Source organism: Hibiscus syriacus, unplaced genomic scaffold, assembly GCF_006381635.1.
Source record: "Hibiscus syriacus cultivar Baekdansim isolate YM2019G1 unplaced genomic scaffold, ASM638163v2 tig00110946_pilon, whole genome shotgun sequence".
In the NCBI taxonomy this organism is placed as follows: Eukaryota; Viridiplantae; Streptophyta; class Magnoliopsida; order Malvales; family Malvaceae; genus Hibiscus; species Hibiscus syriacus.
The window spans coordinates 349,956-375,740 of record NW_024062927.1 but is presented as its reverse complement, the minus strand read 5'-3'; the positions used below and the strand labels follow the sequence as shown (position 1 = coordinate 375,740).

Sequence of the window (25,785 nt, the reverse complement as noted above, 5' to 3'; positions counted from 1 at the left end):
ACTACCACATCATCAATTTTGTTAACAGATAATGATTGGTGAATTGATTAAAATCAAATTGAAAGTTGGGTGATCTAATTGACAAAAATTTTGGTTTAATGGTCAAAATAGAATTGAGCCAATAGTTTAAGACTTGGGGTAGTCCTATATATTATACTGAAAGTGATTTATAGGTAAAATTAAGAGCAGTCCGTCCAGAGTAAAGAGGATTTACTATAGCACTCACAAAATTCCCTAAGCCCTTCTGTGAATAAAGTTCCAAGGGGACATTGCCTAGACTAATAAGGCTTTCTCAAAATCAAAATTGACCCAACTTTAGCCTTCTCTATATGTCCCAATCGTAGCATCTACTGTATTGTTAGATCCAATCCAATCATAAAACGGCGAATATTTGGTCAGTAGCATCAAAATCATAACTTTAATGACAAACTTATACTTGATTCAAACATAATCTTTACCTTAAAAACCATAATACAAATCATGCTCAGACTCGTATAATCATAAAAGAATAAACATTTGCTTTAACACAACAACGAAAGCTGACATTGTAATTTGTAAACTTATTATATAAAACAAAATCAACATAGAGAGTACTCAACAATTTATACGGTCAATATAAGAAGATTGCTTGGCTTTGATGAATTTACTTATTCGTGCTGCATCCCCATCCATGATAACTCTTCCATCTTCCATGTATACTGCACCGTCTGCGTACTCGAGTTCTTCCAAACGATGGGTCACCCACAGTGCCGTGACTTCTCCCGATATTTCCAAAAGATTCTGAACTGCTTTTATCACCCCCATCTAATCAGGTCATACAAAAAAAGCTCAAATTATAGAGGTATATGTAACTGTTTGCTTATAGAATATCGATATAATATCTACTAACTCACCTGGTCACTTTCATCCAAAAAAGTCGTAAGCTCATCCAGAAGCAAAACTTTACATGCTTCAGCTAAAGCACCAGCAATGGCGACTCTTTGCTTTTGACCACCACTAAGAGTTTGAACCGGCCTCTGAAACAAGTTCAAGATGATAAACCTTGAATAAACATTACATTATTCAACATGATGTATTATTATCCAAAACTTGTTGAATACAAAATCTTACTTACCTCTAGGTATTCAGACATGCCAACCACGTCCAAAGCCTTTGACACCCTGGATCTAACTTCAGAATTTGTCAAGTCTAATCTACCAAGGCCAAACGCAACATCTGCTTCAACTGTAGGCATCACAACCTGCATGATGAAAGATGCCTCTGGTGTTTGTAAACTCGGGATAGTTCCTTTAGAAATATAATACCAATATAAAAGATTGTTCATATCAGAACTGTCACTCAGCAAATTCATTGTAGACAACAAATTTTGTCCAACACATTGGCATCAGCAAGAATGCAGTAATTTAAATTGAGCGCACACAATATGAAGGCTGCAGCAAAGAAGCAAAACTTCAAAGAAAAGTAGCAGTTATTGAGATTGCATACCTATTAAAAGTTAATTCTTCTCTAAGGGGAAATGAATTGCAATCACTATTCTTCTTTTAAAGATGGAAAACCTTAGGAAATAACTATTGTCATGTTATACAATCAATGCAGGACTGAGCATGGAATGGATCCTTTAGCGTTGGGAAAAAAATGGATATCATATCATATACAAGAAACCAGACCAGACACCTTCAGTTAGCAGAGTACATTGTGGTTCACTGCAACAATTAGAGAGAGAGAGAAACAAATAAAAGCTAAAATGAAAAAATTAGTGAGAAACCTTTCAAGAACCAAATTGATCACCAAGTTCTCCTTCTAATTATTATTACTATTCGTATTATCATCAATAAATAAACTTTAATAAAAGAAAGGCATTTTCTTCCTCAATTCTCATGTTCTAACTATATATGGATATTTGACAACCTTTAAGGAACATGTCAAATCCACAAAAATGCAGAATAGTGGGAAAGAAAAATTATACTCTGATGAACATTCATCATTTCTTAAGCTTTGGGCATGTCTACTTCAAAGATATGGTATTATGCAAATGAACTGTAGCAGATGGTGCAGATACCCTGTATTCAAGGTTACTTGAAATACTGTCTAGAATTAGAAAGTATAGAAACCTTCAACCAGGAAAACACCACTTTCATGCTCTTCCTACATGGGTACAAAGTTTTAAATCAAACTGACAATGAAGAAGGCATTAGCATTAGAAAAGCTATGCAGAAAATTTAGTTAAACTACAAGACTACGAGAACGATATGACCAAACACTATAAAGGGAACAGCTGGAGTGGAAAAGAAAGCAGACTATGTACACCTGACCTGTGAGTCAGGAAATAAAGGAGAAAACCCCCCTTTTTTTAAAAAAAAAAATCCATGACCGATTGATACAAAAGCTTCAGGAAGGCGTGACTCTTGAATATATAGCTTCTGTAAGAATGAAAGAAACTTACAAAAATATATCTTCATAGTCCTTAAATTTCTCAAAACATATACACCCCATCTATAATGGTTGCAAGTAAATGCAGCCTCAGTTGCAGGAGCTTCTTACAACTGAAATTTAGATAATCCTTAAAAGTCAAACTACTTCAAGCTTCAATAAAAGCTAAGCACATCTATTTCTTCTAGTTTTATCATCAAATATGAATGACAGTAATCATGTCTAACCATCTAACAAGGCCAATATGGTTTTCTACAATGTTATGGTCAAATCTATGTTACTGAAATTCTAACTTCCCCATGATAAGTGTCTCCCAAAAACAAAAAACCATTAGCCGAGATATGTAACTCTTAAGCCTGATGGTAACAAAAGGAAACCAAGAACAGAATCCATAACATATAGAATTGTTTGGCTAAGGAAAAGAACCAACCTGATGGTCTGGATTTTGGAATACATAACTCTTCGGTCTCCTAATGAATAAACTTCCGTTTGTTGGGGTCAGAAGACCTGCCAAGATCTGCATTACTCACAACACAACCAACACATGATAATTCAGGCCGTATTTTCAAAACCAAAACAGAATAAAAGGTTTATCAAGCACACAATAACAGCCCACAGTATTTTTTATATGATCAATTCTATTTACCTCATCGCTTTAACATGACATATATTGTAAAATGAAAAATACAATGCAGAAGTTCACAAATTCAAAAGGAAATTGAGGTTGAACCATTGTCGCGGCAGTTGGGGCAAGTAGCATTTTCCTTTTTTTAGATTATCGATGCCTAATATCTATATTCTAATAGGGGAAAAGGGGGGGAAATGAGAGTGAAGATACCTTTAAAAGGGTAGATTTACCACAACCATTAGGTCCAAGAAGCATCCACAGCTGTCCCGAAGGAATCCGAATTGAACAATCCTTCAGAATCGGCACTACTTTGCCCTGCCTTGTTTTAACCGAGAAGTTGATATTACGACCCTCGATAGCAACATTCTCAGTTAGATTATCCCTGCAACCACACAACACAGACTCAAACACCCACAACAAAGAAAAATGAAGAAAAACATAAACCGTTCAATATAATCCGTAGCTGAAAAGAATTTGATGGTTTTGAACCTCGTAGAAGAAGTTGAGCGAAGAGCGGAGAGATGAGGCAGAGATGTAGGAGCAAGAGTAGAGAGATTCATGCTGTTCTTTGACCAATAAAACCGGCGTTTCTGTAGCCGCCGTGACGGCTGATGGGTTAAAAGGTCGAGTAAGAGCAAGGAAGACAGTCCACGGAATCAAACTCCCCGTGACGGCTCCGATGGATTAATCAAGTCTTCGCCCAATAAAACCGGCGTTGCTGTAGCCGCCGGTGGTGGGAGAATGAAAGAAGCAGCTGCAACACTCGATGACAACAAGAACAAGAGCAGCTTCGATGATGGAGGAGGTTTTGTTTTATCCACACGTAATTCGCCACGCGCTAGCAAGGATTTTGCTGGCGGTGTTTCCAGCTGTTGGTCTTCCGGGTTTTCGGGTTTCGATTCGGATTCAGGGGAGAAGAGAGGGATTCCTTTGCCTAGACCATCTGGGTCGTCTTCCGTTTGTAGTTTTAGTTCTTCTGGTTCTTCCGAAGATAATCAGATTGCAAATGATCCGGTTCAGTTCCTTGCCTACAGGTATTTTCCCCTCTCTTTAACGTACACTGGGTTCTAAATTTTGAGAAAAAAAATATTTATTATTATTTCTCTGAATTAATGGGAGCAATTACATTATTATTTTTTGAATAGAAAGTATTTTTTATTGAGAAAATAATCTCAGTGACCAAAAATCTCATATAATATACGATTTTAACCAATTTTTTCTAGATTTGCCAAAATGACTAATAAAATCGCAATGCGATCGCTAATTCGCAACGCGATCTCCATTATCGCAAATCAGTTTCCAGATTCGCAACGCGATTATTACTATCGCAATGCGATTTTCTAATTTCGCGTTGCGATTTTCCCAATTCGCATTGCGATTAAGTAAATCGCAATGCGAATTTGGAAAATCGCAATGCGATACTGACTATCGCAACGCGATAATACAAAATCGTAATGCGATACTGACTTTCACAACGCGATACTTACTTTCACAACTAGATACTGACTTTCGCAACGAGATAATACATAATCGCAATGCGATTTTCAAAGCGCCATTAGTATTGCAAAGCGTATTTTATTTTCAAATTTCAAACACGAATATTACTATATTGGAACACTGAACCGTCCACAGTATATCCCGTAATCTCAACTCATTACCTAAAACTTAAAATCACAACTCAGTCTCATCTCCATCTCTCACTCTCTCACCCATCTCCGACGAAATCCGTCCCCATCTCCGGCGAAATCCGTCTAGCTCCATCTCTTAGAGCCACCCCTCACAATCAGAAATGGAAAATCAACCAAATCAACCACCGATGGTTAGTTTTTTTAATTATTTTCTTTTTGAAATTTTTACATTATTATTAGGTTTTTCATATCGAAATTGATGATAAGTTTACTGGTAATTTCAAAAATAGATTAACCATTTCACTTAGATTGCTTATTAAATCAACCGAGAATCGCAACGCGAAATGAAAATCGCAACGCGATTTTATTCTCTCGTTGCGATAATCAAATTCGCGTTGCTATTGTCATTTTCGTGTTTCGATTTTCATTTTCAGAAACTATTATTCTTCTGCAAATTGAAACTTGAATGAATTGCATTAATTCAACCAAAAAACAAAGACAAATAAGAAATTCACAGTGTTGCAAATTTAAGTTTGAAGAATAAACTACTACTCTTTATGTTTATTATTGTTTTTTGTATATCTTCACAGTGTAGTTTTTGGTATATCTAACTTAGTATGTTTATTGTTTTTGTAGAACTTTTATTCGGCTCAATTGACCTTAAGAAATAAAGTCAGCCTGGCCAAAACAACTGCGTCGAAGCTTTCACCTACACAAAGAAAAATGTTTGAGGATACTTGCTTCGGGCCATGGCTGAAAGTACAACATCCCGGTGGAGATGCGATGTTGACACACCTGTTTCTTCAAACCATGACTAGGGATCTACCAGATACTATACAACGTCGTGTTGAAGAGATATGGTTTGATTTTACACCGGCGTATACGTGTTTTGGGCGGGAGGAGTTTTGCATAATCACCGGTCTACGCTTCGGACATGATGATGTAGGTCGGTACACTAGACACATTACCCGCCCATCATGGTTATCCCGGGTTTTTCCTGAGCTGGAGAGGCCGAATCTACACGTAGAAGACCTGACGAGCTTACTGAATAAGAAAGATGGTTTTACTCGGATGGATGACGTCGATGTTGTCTGAGTATGTCTTCTAATACTTTTGCATGCCAGCTTTTTAGGCAGAGAGGCCAGACAACCTATTCCGAATGATCTAATCAAATTGGTAGAAGACCTAAATGCGTGGAACCTGTTTCCGTGGGGCTCGTATTTATGGAAAGCTACATGGAATAAGTTATCGTCTGCCTTGGATGATCGAAAAAGTTTGCATGGCGATGGTTCCAAATACACTTTGACAGTATTTATTTGGGCCTTTAAGGTAAGAATTTTTATATAATGTTTCCAAAATTATAAGTAATTATTTAACAATTACTAATGTTTGTTATTATATTGTTTGTAGATTTGGATATTTGAGGCCTTTCCCGCCATGAAGACATATGCAATAAAAACTTCAAATGATATTCCCAGGGCTATTTCCTGGAAGAGGAAACGGACCTTGCAATGGGAAGATTTACTACGGTATACGACAATAAATAATGTAAGTTAACATAAATACTACCATATGTTTATAAACAAGTTATTACTAGTACACGTTTAACTTTGTTTGAGCTTTTATATTGTTAGGAGGCCAACACTCCATTACCGAGGCTGACACCCTCAGAAGCTGAGCTTGCCACTGATTGGTGGCAAGCTAGTAAGCGTTTTTTTGATGGCACGGATGATGAGCAGCCTCCACTTCGGGAGCCATCACCTCACCCAGAGCTATCACATCACCCAGAGCCATCACCTAATCGACCCGACTATACACCTCCACAACGACAGCCATCACCTATTCTGTCACATCATCGAGCCTCTTCTCCACCATCACCGCAAGATAGGCGACCGACAAATATGCCACGACGTTTATCTCCCTGTTCTCCACCTCCACGGGATGAGTTAGGGGAGTTATGTGATGAGGTCAATGCCTTGCGTGAGGAGGTCGGTACTTTACGCAAAGACGATGGTGTATGGCGTGTTGAGGTGTCTACTTTACGCGGTGAGGTAGCCGCTCTACGTGAGATGGTAGCATCGTTGTAGAATGAGGTTCATACTCTACGCAACGAGGTAAGTTTAAGATTTTTCATATTTAACTTGATGATAAATTTACTCGTAATTTCACTTAGATTAACCATTTCACTTAGATTGCTTAATAAATTCATTCGGTTGCTGCCAATACTGCTAAACTGTTTTTGTTAGTATTTGTTTTTGGTTTTATTTTTGTCTTTTGGTTGAAGTAATGCAATCCATTCAAGTTTCAATTTGCAGAAGAAGAATAGTTTACTTTCGCAACACGAAAATGACTATCGCAACGCGGAAATGGCTATCGCAATGCGAAATGAAAATCGCAACGACAAGATCGCAATGCGAAATGAAAATCGCAACGACAAGATCGCAACGCGAAATGAAAATCGCAATGCGATTTATGTTTCGCGTTGCGATTTTGTCGTTGCGATTTTCATTTCGCATTGTGATCTTGTCGTTGCGATTTTCATTTCCGCGTTGCGATAGCCATTTCCGTGTTGCGATAGCCATTTCCGCGTTGCGATAGTCATTTTCGCGTTGCGAAAGTATGTTTCGTGTTGCGAAAGTAAACTATTCTTCTTCTTGAATGTTTATATATGTTGTTCTTTTAAATGTTTATATAAGTGCTTACTTCTGGAATGTTATCTGATGCATTTTGTGAACTATGATAGAATAATGACTTGGGTGAATATAATGCAAGTTTGAAACATATTTGTCTTTGTTTAATATCATGTCTGTTTATTTACTGATTTATGTATTATTTTTTTTAGCGGCCCAATAAGGTGGATGCTTTACGTCGGGTTTTCCTTGCACGATGGAGTTCACGCATCAGACGGCGTGCACGTGCTATTACGTCTCCGTTCACCCCAATGGTGCGAAGACTCCGCAAGAAGAAGCCCGACTCACCTGTCATCCCTTAAGAGTCCCCTCCAATCGTTCAAGAGGCTCCTATCATCCCTCAAGAGTCTCCCCCACCGTTCAAGAGGCCACTGTCATTGTTGAAGAGGTCCCACCCACCATTCCAGAGCCCGATTCACATGGGGTAATATATCGAATTATTGAGAAACCCCCACCGTTGCCGGACATGATGGATGAGAGTTGGCTCTCGTATGAGTTACCAGCTAGTACCCTTCCGGTCTCTGAAGTGGAGAGGAGACAACTACCGGAAACAATTCTGGATAATACCCTTTGGGCTAAGACCGCAGTTGATTTTTATCTACATGAGCGGAGCCAATGGTGTTACACTGACATAAGCAAACTCAACGATGAGATGTATTTGTTGCTTAATCGGTCTTGGTGGGGTGTGTTATTAGAGGTTGAAGACAGTGGCTATTTCGATGGGGAGGTAAGTCTTATATTTGTCTTATATATGATTTTGATTAATTTTTTTAAAAATTAATATAATTCACTAATATATGTCTTTTTTTGTAAAACAACATATCGATGCGTGGGTGTCACGTCTTCTAATAGTAAGGAAGCTTAGGAAAAATAAAAATTCGCGATATACAATAATGCCGGCGGCTTTTCACGCAGTTCACTTGAAGAATCAACGAGATGAATCATTTTCGTTGGGCAATGGACAAGCTAAACTTTATCCTGCATAGTGGGAGGTCCATAAGGTTAGTGTTTATTTTTTAAATTTTTTAAAGGTGTTCATAAATAAGTGCGCAAATAAATAAATTATTACTTATGATTGCAGGTGTTTATCCCTGTTTTGGAACGTCATCATTGGCTTCTCGTCCAACTTCAGCTCCCATCCCTGAAGATAATAGTATATGACAGCATGATAAATTTCATATCACTGTCTGATTTGAGAGATATTATCAAGGGATGGAGCTCTCATTTGGCTAAATTCTTGGATGGGATTAATTATTGGACTCATTCTGGACACAAGAAGCCAAAGAAGTTCAATGTCACAGTTGTCAGAGACGAGTCCGTGCCACAACAATCGCCGGGAGCCAGAGGGGATTGTGGTCCTCTCGTATGCATGTGCTTGGCGCGTTTGACGACAGGAAGCATAGAGTTTCTACCTCCCACCGATAGAGATAAAGCTGCAGTAGGCTTGTGGTTTCAGCATTATATGGCTAGAGCGATATATTCGAGACGTTGCCTACCTACATCCGCGTTATGAAAGTATCCATTGTTAATTGGTAAGTCAAATGCAAGTTTTGTTAACATATATACTCCTTTTGGTTTGAAAATGTTTGGTTAAGTACCTAGAATTCAATAATTTGTTGTTTGTAGGTTTTAGATGTGTAGGAAGTCTTGTTTGAGCAAATGTTTGGTTTATGCAGGTTAATCCTTAAGTGAGCTGCGTGAAATGGATGTACGGGTGCAAAAGTTGATTCATTGATTCAATAATTGATGAGCAAATAAGAATTATTATTATTTTTTTATTGTTTAATTGATTTGTAAAAAATGATTTGTAAATGTTCATTTGTTTAATTGATGTGTACATAATTCTTATTTGTGCTTGTTTAATTGATTGAAATGTAATAGTTGATTTGTTGATTTTCAATCTGCATTATGTTGAAGGCAAAACAGACTGTCGCAACACGAAACTGACTATCGCAACGAGAGAATCGCAATGCGAAATGAAAATCGCAATGTGAAATGAAAATCGCAACTAGAAAATTGCAATACGATTTTCATTTCGCGTTGCGATTTTCTCGTTGCGATAGTCATTTTCGCGTTGCGATAGCCATTTTCGCGTTGCGATAGTCATTTTCGTGTTGCGATTTCCCCGTTGCGATAGTCAAATGAATGTCTAATAAGTGATAACAACTGAACATATCATAGCAATGTTAAAACTCAAGTTACTAATACATGCCTAACTGAAAATGTTAAAAGTGCACACATCAACGTTTGCATTTAAAAATCACCTAAGTTAACAGTCCCAAAAGGTGAAGCCGGTTGTGATTGGGATTTTGAGGATGATTGCGATTTTGATTACCTTTTGCTTGACACCATATGAGCTTTGGATTTTGATGAGAATCCATATTTTGGTAGAGGAAAAGATGATTGTGATGGCACTGGTGATCCACATGTCGACCTTTGAAAATCGCATTGCGATTCTGTATTATCTCGTTGCGAAAGTCAGAATCGCGATTTTTGTGTATATATCTACGCAGCAGCAACAACTCATAACCTAAATCCCTAAACCGCAACTCATTTCATCTCAATCTATCACTCTCTCCGGCGACATCCGTTCCTATATCCAACGACATCCTTCCCCATCCGGCAACAGGTCTTAGTTTCGCGTTGCGATTTTCATTTCCGCGTTGCGATTTTCATTCTCGAAACTATTATTCTTCTGCATTACTTCAACCAAAAGACAAAAACAAAGACAAATACTAACTTCACAAGGTTAAATACTAAACAGTTTAGCAGTATTGGCAGCAATCGAATGAATTTAATAAGAAATCTAAGTGAAATGATTAATCTATTATTGAAATTACCAGTAAACTTATCATCAATTTCAATATGAAAATCCTAAAATAATGCAAAATTTTCAAAATAAAAAATAATTAAAAAAACTAACCCTCGGAGGTTGATTTTCCATTTCTGAATGATTGTGAGGGATTTCTGATCGTGAATGGTTGTGAGGGATTTCGCCGGCGATGGGGACGGAAATCTTCGGAGATGGGGACGGATTTCGCCGTAGAGAGTGAGAGATGGAAATGAGACTGAGTGTTGTGATTTTAGGTTTGAGGTTATGAGTTGCGATTACTGTGGACGGTTCAGTTTCCGATATATTAAGAAGAAATTTGTGTTTGGAATTTGGAAAAAAAAATACGCGTTAATACGAATGGCGCTATGTAAATCGCATTGCGATAGTCAGATTCGCATTGCGATTTTGTATTATCGCGTTGCGATAGTCAGTATCGCATTGCGATTTTCCAAATTCGCATTGCGATTTTCCAAATTCGCATTGCGATTTACTTATTCGCATTGCGAATTGGGAAAATCGCAATACGAAATTGGAAAATCGCATTGCGATAGTAATAATCGCGTTGCGAATCTGGAAATTGATTTGCGATAATGGAGATCGTGTTGTGAATTAGCGATCGCATTGCGATTTTGTTGGTCATTTTGACAAATCCGAAAAAAGTTGATTAAAATCGTATATTATATGAGATTTTTAATCACTGAGGTTATTTTCTTTTTTGATTAATTATTTTTATAAAAAAATTCTATCTTTTCTTGTGTGTCAGTTCAGTTTGATTGCTTTATTTTTCCTCGTAATTGTTGGAATATCCATTTGGATCTGTCATCAGCTAATTTTTTCGGCAAAATTTTTATAATAATGGTCTGCGAAAAACAAATTGCTCCAACAATAGTGAATCAAAATTATTTGCTCGTATTTATTACATGACCACCCAATATGCAAGGACCTCAATGCATCTTCGATTAAAATATGGCGTCTCTCTAAATTATATTCCAAGACGTACTATAGGGTTCATGCGTCACACCAAATTCCTATAATAAATATATTATTTGAGCAAATAATTTTAATTCATTATTATTCGAGCAATTTTTTTCCAAATTCATTATCATAAAAATTTGCCCTTTTTTTCAGCTTTTGGAACTTGAATTCTCTCTCTTTAATTTTTTTTTTTTTTGCTGTCAGAGTTTGTTTACGCTGGTTTTGGGTTTTCTTTTCCCCGTCTTTAAGTTAGAACTAGAATACAGGATTTATACTTTATTTTCTCAACATCTGAGATATTTTTCCAGTAGCAAATTCTTTACTACTGTGTTTGCAAAAGGAAGGAAATTCTTGATTGATACAGTGGTGGATTCTGAGACCTATAAGCAATATAAGTCTATAGCGAGTCAAAAGTTCAGAATTGTGATATGGTATTTAGCTTTGTGGAAAAAAAGATAAAAGGATTTCTGTAATAAACTGAAATACAGGTCATATATTGATACGAGAGGCCAAGGTGAAACTAGAAGCAACATGGGGTCGAGAGGGCCAACCAGCCCAACATATCCTCTTCATCATCGACTCTCTGGAGTGAGTCTCGTTTCTCCAACGAGGAAGAAGGAAGATGGGAAATCTCTGTGTCATAAGTTGCTTCTTCCACCTGGTTCTCCAACTAGTCCTTCTGCCTTGTCTAGCACAAGAACATGTGGAATGAGTGAGAACTCACCTTGCAATCTATCGAAATGGCGTAAAGGGAGACTATTAGGGAGGGGAACTTTTGGACATGTTTATCTTGGATTTAATAGGTAGGACTTGCTTTCTGTAAGGTTGTAAAAGTCATAATGCTCAAAAAAGAGAATTTACCAGTGAAAATAAATAGCTTATCAAGCATTATTACTTCAGATTCCAAATATTTAATTCAAGTTTGTTTAAAGTTCTTTTTTCCAATTAAGCTTCTCTAACTATAGTATATCCATGTTTCTCAGTGAAAGCGGGCAGATGTGTGCAATAAAAGAAGTCGGGTTTGTTTCTGATGATCAGACATCAAAAGAATGCCTCAAGCAACTGAACCAGGTAACAGTTTTGTCTGGTTCTCTCTGAGTACAACATTATTCAAAGTACAAACATCTGCCTGATTTAACTTTTCAGTATCTTTGTACCAGTTGATATTGAAACCCTTTACAAGTTACCGTGTTTGGTTTCTAATCCTTTTTAATGTAAACAGGAGATAAATTTGCTAAGTCAGCTATCTCATCCAAACGTCGTTCGATACTACGGAAGTGATCTGGTATAGTTCTATATACATATTTAGAGATATAACATGCAAAAGATTTACTTGCATAACAGACGGGAAGGGAAAATGATTATTTTAATCCTTCTCCTGTACTAATTAAAAGGACCTTGCTTCATGGTAAATCTAACTGCTGTTTTACAGGGTGAAGAAAGACTCTCTGTTTACTAGGAATGTGTCTCTGGTGGTTCAATCCACAAATTGCTTCAAGAATATGATGCCTTAAAGGAACCTGTTATTCAAAACTATACAAGACATTCTTTCTGGGCTTGCTTACTTACATGGAAGAAATACGGTTCACAGGTACTTGGATGTAGTTCTAGTTATGGATGCTTAGCTGTATGTTTTAGGGAGGCATCAGCTGTATCTTATGCGTTAAAGCTGTGAGTTTCATATTGCAGAGACATAAAAGGGGCAAACATACTAGTGGATCCTAATGGAGAAATTAAGTTGGCAGAGTTTGGCATGGCAAAACATATATGCTACCTAATGTCATCTTGGAATGATGGTTGTAGTTTTATTACTGAAGCTTCAATATCTCTCAAAAAATAGTTGTGGCTAATATATTAAATATCTACTAAAAGGCGTTGATATTTTCTTATATATTCTTTTCACAGAACTGAATGTATTTCGGGCTGAAAAATATAAGACTTTGATGTAAATTTAACAATTAGATACCTTCAAATCAAAACTGAAAATGGCAGCCAGTGAATTGAAACTAGAAACCTGCCTCCTTTTTCTCCGTGTCTATAGGCTGAAAATTAAGACAGTTATCTTTTCTCCCACCTTTCTAGCATCTTTCTTCTCCCCAGTTAGTGATCAGGACAGACTACTAATTTTCCTTTTTTCTGATATAGATAACAGCTTGTGGTGCAATGCTTTCTTTCAAGGGAAGTCCTTATTGGATTGCACCTGAGATATATCTTTTAGCCTTTTACTCTATCTCAACTATATGATCATTGAATGCCTCCCTGCCTCTCTTGTCAGTGCTAATTGTTTTTCCCACTCTCCGGTTCTCTCCATGGTATGGCCAGTTATGTGAACAATTTTTTATCTCAGGTTGTAATGAACACAAATGGCTACAACCTTGCGGTGGATATCTGGAACTTGGGTTGTACTATACTTGAAATGGCAACATCAAAACCACCGTGGAGTCGGTATGAATGGGTGCGACATACTAATTCCAAACATCTCTCAGATAATTTTTCTGGCTCGCTCTGAGTTGTGGAATATTCCTTCTGATTTTTCTGGATTCAACAGGTGGCTGCAATATTTAAGATCGGAAACAGCAAAGATATGCCTGAGATTCCTGATCATCTTTCTAATGAAGCAAAAAGTTTCATTAGGCTTTGCTTACAAAGAGAGCCATCAGCAAGGCCTACAGCCTTACAACTGCTAGACCACCCTTTCATTCATTACCGAGCAACAACAAGAGTTGCTAACATAAGCTTAACAAAGGATGCATTTCCTTACACTTTCGATGGAAGCCGTACTCCGGTATATATTCTGAAGATGATTTTTGTTACTCTTACTGCATAGACTTCGACTTGCATACATTTAATGAAGACTTTTTCTAGTGCATTTTGAACTGATTGACTTATAAAATGCTTATAGGAACAACTTCAGCTTCTTGGGTTTTAATATAAAAGCTTGTCATTTTTGGACTTGGATACTGCATAAATAGAAACCTAGTATTACGGTTAAACCCACTTTTTTGAAGATGAAAGTAGTTAATACCATCACTAGTCATCAACGATTCAACGGTTTAGCCTACAGATTGAAAGCTTCATTGTGAAACAGCAGGTGGTGTGGGCCATACATTGTGCCTTTGTACGGAGACACGCTTCTTAAATTAAGATGTCTGCAAATATTGCATTGCTGACAGTACATGCCACTCATCTTGTTTGTATGTCTGTCTGTCATTTACCGAGTTTGGGTGGTGGGGTGGGTTTATAGTTTAGGGAAAGGGGCATTGAATCTGGTCATTCTTTCCTTTTTCACATCCTCACGATAACGAGACAAAGTTGGCAATCATGTTCCGGAGAATAAAGGCGGCTCCAGAAATAACATGCCGTGAAAATTGCTTCACATTTTCAAGGAAAAAAATGGTGTGAGATTACAATGGCATCTATCCAACTCAGATATGAAATTAACCTTCAAATTTCATATTGTTTGGGTTATGGGTCGAGCGAAGAAATGGGGTTGTGGAGGTTTTTGATAGTTTGTCTTTGTTCGTGGGAATTGAAATTGGGGAATCCATTGTTATCGATGACCCGGATGGGGAATTTCAGGTTACAGCTTTTGATGCTAATCATTGTCCCGGTAATTCGTGTTTGTTTTCATCGGTTTGATCAATTTTTGGTCTATTTTGTCTTTTTTATATTGATTTTTTTATCTGGAGATTCTTTGTTGATTATTTCTCGGCATGGGTAATTTGATTGTTGTGATATAGCTTTAAATGGAGAAGTTTATGTTCTTTTATAGGTTTAATGTATGACGATAGTAATGGGATTTTGTCTTTGCTTATGCAAACAAAGCTTTAAAAAGACTATGTTTGATTGTCAATTCTTTTCTTTTTTTAACATTCAAAACAAGGCAACATGTTAGGATGCAATAGTTGATTATTAAAATTCTAATTTACATGATTTTTTTTTAAAAAGTGTTTTGGTTTTTATCTGAAACATTTATTTTACAATCAGTTCTATAATTTGGCCTTTTTACATTTTCCTTTTTCACTTTTCGTTTTGCTTTTGTTTTTTAACAAATTCTTTTTAAGTTAAAAGCTAATAATACAAAGCATGTGGCAAAAGTGATTATGGAATGGAATTTGTCATGGTTTGCATATGTTTTGAAGAGGATTTTAATGTTTGCAATAATTCCCTTATTGTTCTCAATGTAGTTAGGGATCTTGCTCTCTAGGATAACATTTAGAGAGCAATACTTGCCATGATGTACTCCAGTTGGTCTTTTATGATTTAAGAGTATTGGATTTCTAGTATAGCAGACAATTCTCATCGAATTGAGAAAAAATCTTTTCATCATGTACTGATAAACTTTGATATAAGAACTGATATAAGAACTGTTCAAGCATCTGATCTGCTCACTTGATGGTATTCTCTTTTCTATTTTGGAACTTAACGTCACCCAGACTCGGGGTGCGTGCTGGATGTAGAAATGTGTATGACATAGATATTCTTAGTTTTTCCGTATATTTGAAGAATCATACCTTGAATCCATGTCCGAATTATGTGTCAAACTTTTGTTTCATATTTGGTATTTGTAGGAAATTGGAGAGTCCTAAGTAGCATAGTTGAGAACTTGTGTTCGAATTTTAGATATTTAGACATTTGAAGCTGATACTTTCTGCTTCTGTGATGAAGTGGTATGGGGATTTTTTTTTTTTTTGGTAATTCCTCCATGTTTTCAGCTTTATGCGTAGCCTATCATGATTTGGGGAAAAAATTATTGACAGATCGTATGAATTTCAGGAGCAGTTATGTTCTTGTTTGAAGGCAGTTTTGGTAACATCTTGCATACCGGAGACTGTAGACTCACCCCCGAGAGCCTCCAAAATTTACCTGAGAAGTATATTGGCAGGAAAGGAAAAGAGCCACATTTCTGTTTTGATTATCTTTTCCTAGACTGTACTTTTGGTAGATTCGCCCGGAACCTGCCCAGCAAGCATTCATCAATCCGTCAGGTAGTCCTTATTTTCTTGGTGGTTTTCATTTTTATTATCTTAACGTTGTAGGGATAACTTGAATCTAGAATGCTTCATTGCTTTTTTTTCTTGTGAATGCATTACCAACTTAAGAAACACCGCTAAGGTTTTCTACCATATCCTGACACTACTACCATATCCTGACACTACTTTCTTTATTAACTGGCCTACTGCCATTTGAAATGGGGAAGGGAAGGGGTTGGGGTGGATTCCTCTGCATGTATTTTATTGTTAGTTGTGATGTTTTGTACACTAAAACAATGAAATATTTTTGTTATAAATTATATGATAGATATTGCTTTTGTTTGTTAGTAAGGCACTGAAGCTGGTGGAAGTAAACATATGCAAGTAGTCGCTTTGTGTTTTGATTCTAAGAGAAATTAAAATTAACACAGTTAACTTTCTTAACAAGCATGACATCATCATGGTATTTTCACTTGTTGTTTGTCATTATTTTGATTAGTCTTGGTGATAGTTTCATGAGGCTCTATTCATGATATTTCTCTTATCTCCTGTTTGACGTTTGTACATCCTTACAAATAACATGCGACTTAGGTTATTAATTGTATATTAATATTTTATATAAGCTGATATAATATTTTATATCTATGATTTAGGTTATTAATCGTATATGGAAGCATCCAAATGCACACATTGTGTATCTAACATGCGACTTTCTGGGACAGGAAGCGATTCTTACCAGTGTGTCTGGAACCTTTGGGTCCAAGATTTATGTTGATAGGGCAACCAATCCTGATTTTTTCCGATCACATAGTATCATAGTTCCTGAAATTCTTTCGGAAGATCCGACTTCTCGTTTCCGGTTGTTTGATGGTTTTCCTAAATTATCTCAACGAGCAACAATAATGCTTGCTGAGGCCCAAGCTAAATTTCAGCATGAGCCCCTCATTATACTGTTGAAAATTCACCTAAAAGTGGATTTAAAATCCACCGAAAAACAAAATGTCAAAAAAGGGTTGGCTAATTATTGAAAATTAGCAATGGTATAATTGTATATTTTAGTCATTGTAATTTAGGGTATTTATAAATTAGTCCTTAAGCTTCAACTATAAATATCCTAGCTCATTTAGCTTCAAAACCATCCCAAAGCATTCTAGCTTTCTTCCAATACTAGAGAGAATTTAGAGAGTTTCTTGAGAGTTTTCTCCTTTTTATCGAGAGAGAATTATCATTGTTTTCTCCTTGGTAGATCGAGAGAGTTTGTAATTCCTATTTTCTCATAGTGAAATTCTTCTACCGTTGCCCGTGGTTTTTACCCTATTTTATTTAGGGGTGTTCCACGTAAATTTTGTGTCTCTTTTTATCTTCATTTTTTATTTTCTCAAATTATCAGTTGCGATTTTACTCCGATAGTCGTCTTCCGCAACAATTGGTATCCGAGCTAGATTAGAGTGTGTAATATCTGCTTATTGTCTTTGTGGTTGCCACCAAAAGGTGAATCCTCCAAAATAAGAAAATAAGAAGTTATTACCCATTATTTGAAGGTTCCAGAGAACTATTCACGATAGTGAAATAGTGGGAGTTATCCGTAGAAGAAGCTATGGCAACGAAATTTGATATTGAAAAATTCAATGGGAGAAATTTCTCATTATGAAAATTGAAGATGAAGGTCATCCTAAGGAAAGACGGGTGTCTAGCGGCTATCAATGAAAGGCCGGTGGATTTCGCAGATGACATCAAATGGAACGAGATGGACGGGAATGCTATGGCAAACTTACATCTAGCATTAGCAGATGAAGTATTGTCAAGCATCGAGGAGAAGAAGACAGCTAAGGAGATATGGGATCATCTCACCAAACTGTACGAGGCCACATCGCTGCACAATAAAATTTTCCTTAAGAGGAAATTGTACACTCTCCGTATGCCAGAATCTACTTCAGTGACGGAGCACTTAAATACACTGAACATTTTATTTTCTCAGCTTATATCTTTAAGTTGTAAAATAGGAGAACAAGAACGTGTTGAACTTCTACTTCAAAGTCTACCGGATTCGTATGATCAACTCATCATCAACTTGACAAACAGTAATGTCACCAGTCTAGTCTTCGATGATGTTGCAGCTGCTGTTCTACAAGAAGAAAATCGGCGCAAGAACAAGGAAGACAGACAAGTAAATCTGCAACAAGCAGAAGCGTTGACAACAATGACAACGATGAGAGGGAGATCAACAGAACGTGGCCAATGCAGCAGTCACAAACATGGTAGATCGAAGTCGAGAAGCAAGAAGAATTTAAAGTGTTACAACTGTGGAAAGAAGGGTCACTTGAAGAAGGATTGTTGGAGTCTAAATAAAAACTCCAATCCACAAGGCAATACCGCAAACACTTCAGATGATGGAGATGCTCTATGCTGTGAAGCGTCAACCACCGTGGAAAGAAGAAAACGATTTGCAGATATATGGCTCATTGATTCGGGAGCAACATATCACATGACCTCAAGAAGAGAATGGTTCCATCATTATGAACCTGTCTCAGGAGGATCTGTGTATAGTTGCAATGATCATGCCTTAGAGATCGTAGGCGTGGGGACCGTCAAATTGAAGATGTACGATAGAACAATCAAAGTTGTTCGAGATGTGCGGCACGTGAAAGGCCTAAAGAAAAATTTATTATCCTACGGATTATTGGATAATAATGCAAGCAAGATTGAAACACAAAAAGGAATCATGAAGGTATTCCGTGGAGCACTTGTGGTGCTGAAAGGCGAAAAGATAGATGCAAACTTGTACATGCTGACGGGAGAGACTTTGCTAGAAGCAGAAGCCTCTGTTGCCTCATGTAGTTCAGATTCTTCAATGCTAAGGCATCAGAAACTTGGACACATGTCAGAACAATGAATGAAAGTTCTTGTGGAGCAAAAGCTACTTCCAGGCTTAACAAATGTATCACTTACTTTGTGTGAGCATTGCATAACAAGTAAGCAGCACCAGTTGAAATTCAACACGTCAAATTCTAGAGGCAAAAATGTTCTAGAATTAGTTCATTCTGACGTATGGCAAGCACCAGTTACATCCCTAGGTGGAGCAAAATACTTTGTCTCATTTATTAATAACTACTCTAGGAGATGTTGGGTGTATCCTATTAAGAAGAAGTCAAATGTGTTTTCAACTTTCAAAATCTTCAAAGCGCGGGTGGAACTTGATTCTGGAAATAAGATCAAGTGTTTCAGAACAGATAATGGAGGTGAATACACAAGCGAAGAATTTGATGACTTTTGCAGGAAAGAAGGCATCAAAAGACAGTTCACAATGGCAAACACTCCTCAACAAAATTGAGTGGCAGAGCGGATGAACAGAACCTTGTTAGAAAGAATAAGAGCAATATTGAAGGATGCAGACCTAGAAAAATCACTCTAGGCAGAAGCAGTCAATACCGCCTGTTATTTGGTGAATCGAGCTCCATCAACTGCAATAGAGCTGAAGACACCAATGGAGATGTGGACTGGTAAACCAGCTGATTATTCAAACCTCCATGTATTTGGAAGTATTGTGTACGTGATGTACAACGCCCAAGAAATTTCAAAGCTGGATCCAAAATCCAGGAAATGCAAATTCTTGGGGTATGCTGATGGTGTAAAGGGGTATCGCTTGTGGGATCTCACTGCCCATAAAGTGATCATCAGCATGGATGTTATCTTTGTAGAGGATAAACTACAAAGAAAAGAAGACGATGATAGTGCTAAAAAGTCAGAGACTACACAGATACATGTGGAAAAGGAGGTTGAAGAAGAAGATTCTTCTGAAGCAGAATCATCACATGATGAACAAGAACCAAAGAGTTTTGAAGCTCCAACAACTCGTCAATCAGATCGTGTAAGAAGACGTCCCGATTGGCACTCAGATTATGTTATAGAAGGTAATATTGCATACTGCCTTTTAACAGAGGACGGTGAGCCATCAACATACCAGGAGGCAATAAACAACTCAGATGCTTCACTGTGGGTGATGGCGATGCAAGAAGAAATTGAATCCCTTCATAAAAATAATACATGAGACCTTGTGCCACTACCACAAGGAAGGAAGCCAATTGGTAACAAATGGGTCTTCAAAATCAAGCGAAATGGTGACGATCAAGTTGAGAGGTATCGTGCAAGACTGATGGTCAAAGGATATGCTCAAAAAGAAGGTATTGATTTCAATGAAATATTTTCTCATGTGGTTCGACTAACAACAGTTCGAGTAGTTTTGGCAATGTGTGCTACATTGAACTTACATCTAGAGCAACTAGATGTTAAAACAGCTTTTCTTCATGGAAATCTTGAAGAAGAGATTTATATGCTCCAACCTGAAGGTTTTGAAGAAGACTAAAAGAAGAACTTGGTTTGCAGGTTGAACAAATCTCTGTACGGTCTAAAGCAGGCGCCGAGGTATTGGTATAAGAGATTTGATTCCTTCATTATGTGCCTTGGATACAACAGACTTAATGCAGACCCTTGTGCTTATTTCAAGAGGTCTGGTGATAACGATTTGTTTATTGCTTGTATGTGGATGACATGTTGGTTGCAGGACCCAACAAAGATCATATTGAAGAATTGAAGGCACAACTAGCTAGGGAATTTGAAATGAAGGACTTGGGATCAGCAAACAAGATTCTAGGGATGCAAATTCACCGAGACAGAAGTAATAGGAAGATTTGGCTTTCACAAAAGAATTACTTGAAGAAAATCTTGTCACGATTTAGCATGTAAGATTGTAAGCCAATTTCTACCCCTCTTCCTATTAACTTTCAAATTATCCTCCAGAATGAGTCCTAGCAGTGAAGAAGAGAGGATGGAGATGTCTCGAGTACCGTATGCATCAGCAGTGGAAAGTTTAATGTTCGCTGTGATATGCACAAGACCAGACATTGCACAAGCATTGGGAGTGGTTAGTCGATACATGGCGAATCCAGGCAAAGAGCATTGGAATATTGTAAAGAGGATCCTAAGATACATCAAAGGGACCTCAAATGTTGAATTATGTTACGGAGGATCAAACTTACTAATCAATGGGTATGTAGATTCTGACTATGCAGGGGATTTGGATAAAAGCAAATCTACTACAGGGTATGTGTTCAAAGTTGATGGTGGAGCTGTAAGCTGGGTTTCAAAATTGCAGTCAGTTGTGGCTACATCCACAACAGAGGCAGAATATGTAGCAGCTACACAAGCCAGTAAAGAAGCAATTTGGTTGAAGATGCTATTGGAGGAGCTTGGGCACAATCAAGAGTATGTCTCTCTGTTTTGTGACAGTCAAAGCGCCTTGCATTTAGCAAGGAATCCAACATTTCATTCAAGGACAAAGCACATACGAGTTCAGTATCATTTCATTCGTGAAAAGGTGGAAGAAGGAACGGTAGATATGCAGAAGATCCATACCAAAGACAACATAGCAGATTTCATGACGAAGGCGATCAACGCTGATAAATTTACCTAGTGTCGATCCTCCTGTGGCCTGTCAGAGACGTAAGCAATATGAAGGTACAAGGTAGAAAGAATGATGTGAAGATATGATTGTTCCAATCAAATCTTCAAGTGGGAGATTGTTGAAAATCCACCTAAAAGTGGATTTAAAATCCACCGAAAAACAAAATGTCAAAAAGGGTTGACTAATTGTTGAAAATTAGCAATGGTATAATTGTATATTTTAGTCATTGTAATTTAGGGTATTTACAAATTAGTCCTTAAGCTTCAACTATAAATATCCTAGCTCATTTAGCTTCAAAACCATCCCAAAGCATTCTAGCTTTCTTCTAATACTAGAGAGAATTTAGAGAGTTTCTTGAGAGTTTGTTTTCTCCTTTTTATCGAGAGAGAATTATCATTGTTTTCTCCTTGGTAGATCGAGAGAGGTTGTAATTCCTATTTTCTCATAGTGAAATTCTTCTACCGTTGCCCGTGGTTTTTACCCTATTTTATTTAGGGGTTTTCCACGTAAATTTTGTGTCTCTTTTTATCTTCATTTTTTATTTTCTCAAATTATCAGTTGCGATTTTGTTCTATCCGATAGCCGTCTTCCGCAACATATACGACCTTCAGCAATGTGGTATGCATGTGAGGAAGAGCGTTTAGAAGCTGATAGTCGAAGGAAGATAAGATTTAATGAAGCAATAAAGGATCAGTTTGGTGTTTGGCATGTCTGTTATTCAATGCATTCATCATGGAATGAACTAGAGTGGGCTTTGAAACTTCTTGCTCCTAAAAGAGTTGTGTCACCAACCCCCAGTTGTCAAGCAATGGAGTTGGATTATGTTAGGAAGCATTGTTTGGATTCTCATGTAAGTTCTGATGATTCTCTTTGGAAGCTTCTGGACATTGATATGAAAGCTTGTCAACCAGTAAATTCCCACGGTTAATGAGCCCACTCAAAATGCTGCAGAACCTGTACTGCAGCCTATTATCATATCATCTTACAAGAAAAATCTCTTGACCTTGTCTCCTCCAAGCAAAAGGCCGCCTGTAACACTTTTAGGTCGGGCAAGACTTAGTCTCCATGATCCTAATTTTCTACCCGAGGAAAAAAGCATATTTACAAGAGACAACCCTCTATGTGTTGTCGATAAAATAAAACAGGTATTTATAATCCAGAACACCAATGAAGATTCTGAGAATGGATTGGAAATCAAAATAGAGGCAGAAGCTGCACTGCAATGTGAGAAGTCGGTGACAATGGAGACTTTTGAGAAAAGATTAGAAAACAAGCTAGATGCAGTTGATCATCTTATGCAAGGTGAGGAGATTGGATGGGATACTTATCATGAGTACAGATGCGAAAACAAACTGGTGGATGAAACCACAATGCAATCTGAGAACCTATCGAGCGAGAAAACTAGTAACAAGTGTTCTTACTCTATTGGATCTTCAAGGGGATACAGTGACAACTTTCGAAAGTTGTACAGGTCAATGTATGCACCTGTGCATAAACCCTTCCTCCTCTGGTGGAGCTAAAAAATGCAACCAAACGGTCCGGAGACTTAATTTGTTATTGTCCTAATCCTATGATAGCACAACTCTACTGGTTTTCAGACTTCAATTATGCTTGGCTGGTAAAATGTGTGTTACTTGCAGAATGATGCAGGGACATCACTGTCCAAACTAACACTGCCAGTTATTCTTGCATCACAAGTTGGATTCAACTGTTTTAGGCGAATTTGGGCAAGCTACCACGGGCATGGGGTCACCATTGTTGTTATACACATTCTTTATCTTCAGAATAACAAGGGTGTATTATTTCTGATGATACACTTAAATCCTATACTACAAACAAGGGGTGAAACTACCCCATATCATCACTTACATGCTTTATCTCTTCATTGTAATAAATCTATTTTTCTTTCTATTGATCTGTTATTCAGGACAATGATGGGCTATCAATTGGGACGAAATAGAAATAAGAAAAAATTAGCATTTTTTGTGTAGAATTAAACAAGGACTAAAGTAGCATCAATGCTTACTTTTCTGTGTGGAACTAAACAAGGACTAAAGTAGAATCAATACACCTTGATGTTTTGTCTTAGGGTAAACTTTGGTCACAAATTTAAAAATTAAGGGGAAATGGTCCTAACGTGTTCTTCTTCTTAAGCTCTGTCGTTTTTCACAAAGGCTGCTCGATTAGGTCCTCGACACTGACTTTAGCATACATTGCAGCGCAGCCGTTTCTCTAGTAGCTCGCATTCAATGCCGACTTTACCACTCAGCGGATATTCATTATATATAAAAACTTCACATTTCACAATTTCACCGAATCTGAGGGTTTTACCGTATTCGCTTGAACAATGAACATCCATTTATGTTTCAGCAATAGAAAGTGACCAAGCTCGCACACTATGTAAAAGTAAACTTACTTGGCTCGCCAAATATATGCACCCAAAATCTCAAACGTGGTTAAACCCAAACCACTCTGTTGTGTTTTAAATGTATGTAAACTTACAAGAAAGGACATTGATATCAAGGACGTCAACAAGCTACTGCAGTTCCTGTGGTGTTGTGTTCATGGAACAACATTTCCAAGGGCAGCTGCATCTTGCAAGTAGAGGTGCACAAAAATCCGAATATCCGATTTTGCGCAAAAATATCCGAAACCGGATTTGGAAAAAACGGTTTTTTTTAAACCGGATCGGATATTTTAAAACCGGATAGTATAACCGGTTTGGGAAAAAATTGGACGCCGGATTTTTTTACCGGATTAAAAACCGGTTTGAAAAAAACCTGATAAAAAATTGGTTTTTTATCCGGAAAAAAATCCGGTTTGGGGTTTAAAAATCCGGTCTGAGGTTTAAAAAATTAGATGATCGGATTTTTTACCGGATTAAAAACCGGTTTTTTAAAAAAACCAATTTTTTTCAAACCGAAACCGGTTACATCATCCGGCCCTCCAAACCGGTTATGATCCGAACCGGTTTTTTTATAAACCGATTTTTTGCTTAGTGAAAAAACTGGATCGATTTTTATCCGATCCGGATCGAATTTAAATCCAACTATGTGCATCTCTACTTGCAAGGATGATCTTGAGTTGTAACAAAACAGAGGCAACGCCATGCAACGTTAAGAAGAAGAAGAAGACGTGGGTTTTTGGGCTTTTGGGATTTTTAATAAATTTTTATTCCATGTCACTTATAGTTGGTGACTTATGTGAATTTATTTATTATATTTTAATTACCACGTAATATTTCTGTTAAATGATTAACGGTTGAGGGGTTAAAATCGAACGGACCGATAATGTTAGGGATTAAAATCATGATCGATAACGTTAAAAACCATTTTCCCTTAATTTTTAAATTTGTGAAAATGGTCAGAGCAAAAACATAGGACTATTCACATAGCAATTTTTTTATTTAATTGTCAATTTCATAGTTTAGTAACCAATCGAGCAATTTACCCATGGATAACATACTGTTTCGAAATAACTTTATTTTTTGCTAATTTATTGTGAATACTCTGATTGCAATGATTATATTTGTATATATTGTTATTCCATTTTTGTTTAGACATAAATGACTTGTAAATGTAAAACTATTCATATAATCCTTTCTCCTACCCTAGTTCTTTGGTGCAGCTGCCGCTGACTGTAAAATTCACCATAGCATATATAATTCTCATTTTAAAAAAGAAAATACTCATTCAACATGATCAGAGCAAGAACAGCATGAATCTCTCTACTCTTGCTCCTACATCTCTGCCTCATATCTCCTCTCTTCGCTCAACTTCTTCCACGGTTCAAAACCATCCAATTCTTTTCAGCTACGCATTTTATCGAACAGTTTATGTAAAGAAAGGCACAACCTTCTTCTAATTATTATTACTATTCGTTTTATCGTAAGTAAGTAAACTTCAACAAAGAAAGGCGCTCCGGGGGGAGGGGGGTTTCCAAAATTTTCTTCCTCAATTCTCATGTTCGAACTTTATATTGACATTTGACAACCTTTAATGAACATGTCAAATACACAAAAATGTAGAATAGTGGGAAAGAAAATTATACTCTGATGACCATTCATCATTTCTTAAGCTTTGGGCATGTCTACTTCACAGATACGGTATTATGCAAATGAACGGTAGCAGATGGTGCAGAGATACCCTATATCCAAGGTTATTTGAA

The 25,785-nt window shown here is 37.1% G+C and overlaps 1 protein-coding gene and 2 pseudogenes across 1 annotated transcript; 2 read left to right on the top strand and 1 right to left on the bottom strand.

Annotated features, from left to right (window-relative positions):
* Nucleotides 1–540: 540 nt before the first annotated feature.
* Nucleotides 541–3,660, bottom strand: LOC120148076 (ABC transporter I family member 10-like). The gene is made up of 6 exons (XM_039161270.1): nt 3,548–3,660; nt 3,269–3,440; nt 2,861–2,947; nt 1,115–1,240; nt 894–1,016; nt 541–804 (listed from the first exon to the last, which is right to left on the bottom strand). The coding sequence occupies exons 1-6, from the start codon at nt 3,616–3,618 to the stop codon at nt 595–597; spliced, it is 789 nt and encodes a 262-aa protein (XP_039017201.1). The 5' UTR covers nt 3,619–3,660; the 3' UTR covers nt 541–594.
* A 10-nt stretch (nt 3,661–3,670) lies between these two features.
* On the top strand, nt 3,671–13,443 carry LOC120148049 (annotated as a pseudogene).
* Nucleotides 13,444–13,520: 77 nt separating this feature from the next.
* On the top strand, nt 13,521–23,138 carry LOC120148048 (annotated as a pseudogene).
* Nucleotides 23,139–25,785: the final 2,647 nt, after the last annotated feature.